The sequence below is a fragment of the Macrotis lagotis genome, chromosome X, assembly GCF_037893015.1.
Source record: "Macrotis lagotis isolate mMagLag1 chromosome X, bilby.v1.9.chrom.fasta, whole genome shotgun sequence".
NCBI classification, from domain to species: domain Eukaryota; kingdom Metazoa; phylum Chordata; class Mammalia; order Peramelemorphia; family Peramelidae; genus Macrotis; species Macrotis lagotis.
Window position 1 is genome coordinate 367557643 of NC_133666.1, and position 8471 is coordinate 367566113.

Genomic DNA, 8471 nt, shown 5'->3' on the forward strand with positions numbered 1-8471 from the left:
GATTCAACTCAAATTACCATAAAAACCTTGATTATCTTTTCCAGCATTCACAGAACTCTTACTCATTTTGTCCACTTATTTATCAAGCTGGGAAATTTAGAATGGTCTTTGTTTTCCACTGCTACTTACAAGTTCTCCCTCTATTATCATCCCTAAGGAATTTCTCCTCTAATGAGGGTCATTCACCTCATATCTCATCCAATTAAAATTCTCTCTCCTGACCTCCAAGATATACCTTTCTTCAATGAGTTTGATGACTGGCTCACAGACTTTCTCTCTTTGCCAACTTTTGCCTGCATAGTAAAAGAATTCAACACACGTATCAATGCTCCATTACTCTTACCTCACTGTTCCTCAGCATTCATTTTCAGAAAAGTTGTCGGAGTGACCCATGACAATTTACCTAGTATATGCTAGGAGGAAAAAAATCAAATCAACTAACTGATTCTAAGCCCAGTGATTTCCTCCTTATAATAAGTTACAGTTTTCTACCTTTATCAGTGAAGTATATATTAAGGAAATTAGATGCTTATTGAATTAAATGATTGACCTTAGAGACAAGAGAAAAATATCTACAGTTCTAGGCTTAGTTATGTCAGGTGCTATCTGAAAGTCTTGGTCAAGGCCTTTTAGAGGTCTCATTTTCCTTTTCTATAAATGAAAGTTTTTAACTAAGGAATCTCTAAGGTCCCATGTAAATGTACAATATCATCATCAATTTTGACAAACCATATTTCACCAGATATAAGAGGCATCCTTTTTTGAAAAATTTGGAGTCTAAAAACTGGGAGCATCTTATACAGTGGTTGTAGAATTTTTTTATCTTGCATTTCTCACTTTTTCTCGCTTCTCTTTGCTCTCATTGTTTCACATTTGTCATCTGTATATTAGGCAATGTTTTGCCACATTCTACCCAGAAATGGCTCAGAAAAGATTGTTTTACAATGCTGAATTCAGATTCAAGGTGATTCAGTTTCTAAAAGTGAATGGAAATCATGCTGCTGAACGTCAGTTTAGTCTTCCTCCAACTGAGAAAACAATCTGAGACTGGCTATGGGAAGAAGAAATCCTACTGAAAATGCCCCAGAAGAAGAAGGCCATGGGAGGCAGGTCAGTCAAATGGCCTGAGTTAGAGAGGGAATTGAAGAGATGAATGGAGGAGCAAAGGGCCATTGGAATTCTTGTGTCTACAAAAATGGTTCAACAGGAGGCCAGAAGAATTGCTGATGAAAAAGAAGTGACTGATTTCAAGAAGACATAACTGGTGCTTCAGGTTCATGAAATGGAATGGACTAAGCATGTGTCCCAGCACCAGCCTTGTCAAAAAGATGCCTGAAAGCTACTAGCAGAAGCTCCTTGAATTTCATCATGAATGAAACTTGATTTCAGTAACTTTACGTAATACAATTTTTTCAAATTTTGGGCCCCAAATTTGAGGTGCAAAGTGCCTCTCTCTCCTCTCTCTCTCTCTCTCTCTCTCTCTCTCTCTCTCTCTCTCTCTCTCTCTCTTTCTGTTGTCTGTAGAAGGAAAAAGGTTAAGCAATTACTGAAGGAATTAATCACTGCAACTATTGCATTCACTACTTTTAATGATGTGCATAAACTGAGAATGGAGTTTATAATGTTTCCTAGTTCACTTGTCTATTTATAGAAAATGAATTGCTTTAGAATTTGACCCCCTGTTGTGGCAAGGGACACTTGTAATTAGTAGAAGGGCTAAGTTCTAATGCAACTCATATTTTATTCAAATATACTTAGAGAATATCTCAATTAGAGGTGGATAACTTAATTTTGCTATTGGTTGCACTGTTTACAGAATTCCTCAACCACAAAGTCAAATTGTGGAAGATATATTTTACTTATAATGCATAGAAATGTTCATTATATTTATCTGAATATATCCTATTCAAATATGAGATTTACTTATCTTTATCTTATTTATCTTTTTAAAAATTTATTTATTCTTATTTTGTACAATTTTTTTATACATCACTAAAATGTTATTGTTTAAGAGTAGACATAATACCTCCTCCCCCAAAAAAATATAGACCTGCATGAGCGATAAAGTAAAGGAGAGAGAAAAAAATTAAAATTAAAATTAAAAAAATAATAATAGTAGTTTTGGCCAGGTGGCGCAGTTGATGGAGCACTGGCCCTGGAACCAGGAGCGCCTGAGCCCAAATCCGGCCCCATACACCCAACAATCACTCAGCTGTGTGACCCTGGGCAAGCCATCCCAACCCCATTGCCCTGCAAAAATAAAAACAAAACAAAATAAAATAAAATAGTAACAATAATAACAGTAGGGGCAGCCGTGTGGCAGACAGAGCACTGGCCCTGGAGCCAGGAGCACCCGGGTCCAAATCCAGCACCAGACACCCAACAATCACCCAGTTGTGTGGCCCCAGGCAAGCCACCCAGCCCCATTTGCCCTGCAACCCCCCCAAATAATAATGATAATAATAATAATAATAATAATAATGATAATAATAAATGTGCTTCAGTCTTTGTTCCAACACCTCCAGCTCTGACACAGGTGGACCATATTCTTTTCTTTTTTTCTTTTCTTTTCTTTTCTTTTCTTTTCTTTTCTTTTCTTTTCTTTTCTTTTCTTTTCTTTTCTTTTCTTTTCTTTTCTTCTTTTCTTTCTTTCTTTTTTTTTGCAAGGCAGTGGGGTCAAGTAGCTTGCCCAAGGCCACACAACTAGGTAATTATTAAGTGTCTGAGACTGGACTTGAACCCAGGTACTCCTGACTCCAGGGCCAGCACTTTATCCACTACACCACCTAGCCACCCCGGGTCATATTCTTTATGATAAGTCCATCACAAAAGTTACTTCCATATTTTTCCACCGTTGCCATTGCTTATTACAACTCCCTCCATTCGTATTTATTCTCCACTACCATATACAATATTTTCTCTCTCCGTGCACTCTGTCTCTGCTGCAGGGTAGCTAAGTGGCTCAGCAGCTAGATCTCCGGCCCTGGGTCCAAGAGGCCCTGAGCCCACACATCACCCCTTAGGCCAAGCATTCACCTGGCCCTATGGTCCCGGACAGGCCATCCAATCTCAGCCCCTTGCAAAAAGTAAAAAAGATAATGTGTTATATGTGACTACTCTCCCCCCATGGTCCATCCTCTCCTCCATTCACATCTCTACCCCTTCCCCTTGTCCCCCTTCTCTCCTTCTTACTACAGACGTCTATACCCCATTGAGTATATATGCTATTTCCTCTCCTAACCACCTCTGATGAGAGCGAAGATTCCTTCATTCTCCCTTGCCTTCCCCCTTCCATATAATTTCAATAGCTCATTGTAATAAAAAAATCTTATTATGTGTAATATCAGCCTATTCCACCTCTCCTTTTTCTTTCTTCCATTACATTTCCCTTTTAGCTATTGACTCCATTTTTATACCACATTATATCTTCAAATTCAGCTCTCTCCTGGGCTTCATCTATAAAAGCTGCTTCTAATTGATCTATTAAATGAGAAGGTTCATATGAATATTATCAGTATCATTTTTTCTATGCAGAAATACATGTAGTTCATCATCATTAAGTCCCTCATATTTTTCCCTTCTCCTACACTATGCTTCACCTGAGTCCTGTATTTGAAGATCAAACCTTCAATTCAGCTCTGGACATTCCAATAGGAACATTTGAAATTCCCCTGGTTCATTGAAAGTCCATCTTTTTCTCTGGAAGATGATGTTCAGTTTTGCTGGGTAGTTGATTCTCGATTGCATTCTGAGCTCTTTTGCCTTCTGGAATATTATATTCCAAGCCCTATGAGCTTTTAATGGAGCTGCTGCTAAGTCCTGTGTGATCCTGACTGCAGCTCCATGATATTTGAGTTGTGTCCTGGCTGCTTGTAATATTTTCTCTTTGACTCAGGAGTTCTGGAACTTGGCTATAATATTCCTGGGGGGTTGTTTTTCTTGGCTCTCTTTCTCAGGGAGATCGGTGGATTCTCTCAATTTTTATTTTGCCTTCTGCTTCTAGGATACCAAGGCAATTTTCCTGTAATAATTCTTTGAAAATTATGTCAAGGCTCTTTTCCTTATCATGACTTTCAGGTATTCTAATAATTTTTAGATTATCTTTCCTAAATCTGTTTTCCATACTGGTTGTTTTTTCAAAGAGATGTTTCACATTTTCTTCTAATTTTTCATTCTTATGGTTTTAAAGTATTGTGCCCTGATTTCTCATAAAATCAGTAGCCTCCCTCAGTTCCATTCTACATCTGAAGGATTTGGTTTTCCTCAGAGAGCTTTCTTATCTCTTTTTCCATCTGGCCAATTCTGCTTTTTAAAGCATTCTTCTCTTCAATAACTTTTTGAACTGTTTTATCAATTTGACCTTTGCTGGTTTTTAACATGTTATTTTCTTCAGCATTTTTTTGGATCTCCCTCACTAAGCTGCTGACTTCTTTTTCATGTTTTTCCTGCATCTCTCATTTCTTTTCCCAGTTTTTCTTCTATCTCCCTCACTTGATTTTCAAAGTCTTTTTTGAGTTCTATCATAGCCTGAACCCCATTTCTGTTTTTCTTGGAGTCTTTAGATGCAGGAGTTTGTACTTCCTCATCTTCAGATTGAGTGTTTTGATCCTTCTTGGGATCATAGGCAAAGTATTTCTCAATGGTGTTCCTCTTTTTTCTCTGCTAACTCATTTCTCCTGCCTGAGCCTGATTTGGGGGTGCTTCCTGAGGTTTTGAGTATTATTGGGACACCCCCCACAAGGATCTTTGTGTGGGAGGTTCTATCTTCCCTCCTGGTATGTGAATGATCATAAGCACACATCTCTGCCACATGGCTGAGGTGGGGGGGTTCTGCTTTTCTGTGGGGGGTCTAGACTGCAATCAGGATCTGAATGTGGTCAGAGCCCCAGAGTCCTGCTCCAGGGACAGAGGACAGAGCTCCACAGTTTCTCTCTACTCCCCTCCCTAGGCTCAGCACCCATGCCTTGGGTGCTCCTGCATACTGGCTCTTACTTCCAGTTCCTGGATCTGGGCTGCTGGGGCCACGCTGCTGCCCTGAGGGCTAGGTTTCATGTGCTTGGTCTCGCAGAGGTTCCCCCACTGATCCCCCAAGTTGTTCTGGTACTCCCCAAGTGTAGGTCAGAAAACTGCCCCTGCTGCAGTGAGCTATGGCACCCATTGCCCTGGGGTTACCTCCTGGAGGCTGAAGTTCCTTCGCTCTGGAGCTCTACCTCTCCAACCCTGGGGAGCAGAGCCTTTCTGCTCTTTTCCAGGTTACCTTGGGTTGGAGAACTACCTCACTGGATCCCTCTGTGGATTCTGTCTCTTGAAAATTTAATTAGAGTCCTTAGTTTATAAGTTTTGAGAGAGAGCACTTAAGAGAAGATCCTCTCCTGTCACCATCTTGGCTCCACCCCTGAGGTTTATTTATCTTGATGACTTTCAGGAAAATTTGAATGTTATTGATTTTGAAAATTTTAATAGAAAAACATTATCAATTTTTGAAATTAAATCTAATTCTTATATCTTCTCCACTGACCTGATTGCTTTTTATGCTATTGTTTTTGGATGATATTAAAATCAATATTACTGTGATCCAATGGATTCCTTCAAAACTATTTTTCCTTTAAAATAATGGTTTAGAGCATTTATTTTTATTTTGTTTTTAAACACAACATAAAACTGAAAGATATTCTTGAGATATATACTTCTACCCCAGTAGTTAACAGAAAAATATTGATAAATCACACTGGAAGTATAATTAGTAATGATTTTATAAGTAATTTCTCAGTGTGCATTTTTAAAAATGTTTACCTTATAATTTTGAAATTTTTGTTTGCTTCTGTCCATTACTTAATTTTCTATTATTATATTTTAAGCTTTCTTTGTAACATTGATATGCATTTTATTTTATGAATTATTATCATATGAAATTTAATAGTAACATTTCTATTTTTAGCTTTAGTTTTGTAAAAACTTGAAAATTTAAGTAATCTATAATTTTGCTGTCTATATATACATGGGTATGTATTTATATGTATGTCTCTCTGTGTGTGTGTGTGTGTGTGTGTTTGCAATAATGTATGTACTTCTTACAGACAATATAACTAAGTCTTCTTCCCAGGTTTGAATTTAGAAGAATTGGCCAAAACAAGCTGATTTGTTGATCTCTCTTTTTGGCATAATATATTTTGTATGTTACAATTTTATGTGAATATATGTATGCATACACACAATATAGATGCATAACGTTATATATATTAAATCAAGTGGAAATCATAAATGGTATATGTGTGTATATATATAATATGAACCAAGATTTTTAAAATTTCAATTTCATAGGATTCTGTTTTGATTATTTTGCTCTCTTCATATGCATCATTAAACATGAAACTATCATGGTTACACACCCTATACATACATACATTTATAGTGTGTGTATGTATGTATATAGACAAAACACATCTTTTTCCCTTCATCTAATATTTTATTCTATAGTAAAAGAGCTCAGATTAAAAAGATTTGTTATTTATATAATATAGATTTATATTTCATAGACATATTTTCATCATGATTTATCACTTGATAAATTTATTTTACTACTTGAGAACAAATGAAATAAGGTTATTAAATCTTTAATCTAATGGTATTCTTTCACAAGCTTATTTTTAAAAAGACACTATATGAAATGTGAATGGAGGAAATTCTATCCACTACTCAAATAATTTTTTTTCAGTCTCTTCAACTCATTTCCATTTTTTCTGAAATAATGATTATTTTTTAAAATTGATTTAGTTGAGGCAATGGGATTAAATGACTTGCCCAATGTCACACAGCTAGGCAATTATTAAGTGTCTGAGGCCACATTTGAACTCAGGTCATCCTGATTCCAGGGACAGAGCTCTATCCCTTGCATCACCCTTATGATCATTTTTTTTTTGTGGAATAGCATCACAGCATAACCAATAAACTAGATTCAATTCATCAACTGTAAATTAAGGATACTATTAAATATTTATCTTCCAGGATGGTTTTTAAAGATAAAATGAGGTAAAAAGATAAATGAAAATAAATCTAAATAAATTTAAAAAAGAAACAAAAAAGATCAAATGAGATGTTTATAAAGTGCTTAACCCAATCTAGTACATAATAATGAAGAAATGACATAGATTTGAATTTCTTTCCTTTTTCCTTCCTTTCTTCCATTTCCTATTTTCCTTCCTTTCTTCCTTTCTTCCTTTGAAAGTACCTAGCACAGTGCACATTACAAATATTATTCAATTTAATCCTTGGAGTATACACCATAAATGGAAGTTCTGGACTAAAGGTCAAGATTATTATTTTTTTCTATAATTGCAAAGTGCATTCCAGAACAATTGGACCATTTCACTACATCACCAAGAGTATATTAGGATAACTGTATATCAACTACACTTTCTTATTCTTTGTTAAAAACTTGAGGTGTTTGATTTGAATTTCTTCTATCTCTTGTGATCTTGAGCAACCATGTTTTTTAATCATTTGAATGTGAAATGTAGTTTTAAAGGTAAAAGAGACCTTGAGTACCATTTAGGCCAATTCTAGAATCGTGACTAAATTCATTTTTCAAAATCATCAATAAGTAGTCCTGAATTCACTATTTAAACATGACTTCTGCTAGGAAGGAATCTCAAAAATTAAAAAGAGCATTAGACTTAGAGTCAGCAGAAATAAGTTCAATTGCTAATTCTGCAAATTACTATAGTTCCCTTGGGTAAACCTCAAATTTTTTATATGTAAAATAGGAAGAATAATAGAGTTGAAGTTTGATCTGGAAACAAAGCTCTAGATTTATGATCTCAGGTTTCATTAGAGACTTTGCATTCATCATATTCTTTGTGTTTTATTATATAATTTTATATATTTATATAATTTTATATATTTAACATTTTTATATATTTTATATATAATATACATTATATATTATATATATCATTTTTATCTCCATCACTACTGCTACCATCATCATCATCATCATCATCATCATCATCATCATCATCATCATCATATCACTCTCACTTTAAAAATTGAACCTCCTTATCTCACCAGTGCTTAAGTTTGATCCCACTCTGATCCTCATGGGAACTTAGATTTGCTCATTTTTTCCACCTGAATAGTTTACAATTTTTAGACAATCTGGGAGATTCCTAGACCCAAGGATCACTATGTTAATGCTGAATTAAGTATGCACACCTGATCAGTTTAGGACATTGAAATTCTGAGCTCAAGTGATTTGCCTACCATCCTTTAATTCCCAATAGCAGGTATTATTGAGTGATTGACTGTTTGCCTAATAGTTCAAACCACATCATAGCTCATTTGCTCTATTGAAATAGTCTTCCAATTGTCCTGTCTGGTTCAGATCTCTCTGTCTTATCACTTTAACCCTCTACAAAGCTGTCAAATTGATATTACTAAAAGTCTGACTATATCATACCCTAGCTCAGGAAGTA

The 8471-nt window shown here is 35.5% G+C and overlaps 1 protein-coding gene across 1 annotated transcript in view; it reads right to left on the minus strand.

Moving 5' to 3' along the window:
- The window catches only part of LOC141499134 (cadherin-10-like), a 73838-nt gene extending 68786 nt beyond the window's left edge, over nucleotides 1–5052 (minus strand). Inside the window, exon 1 of the mRNA XM_074202029.1 lies at nucleotides 4993–5052. Coding sequence (XP_074058130.1) covers nucleotides 4993–5052 — 60 coding nt within the window. The remainder of the gene's footprint in view (nucleotides 1–4992) is intronic.
- Between the last annotated feature and the right edge of the window lie 3419 nt (nucleotides 5053–8471).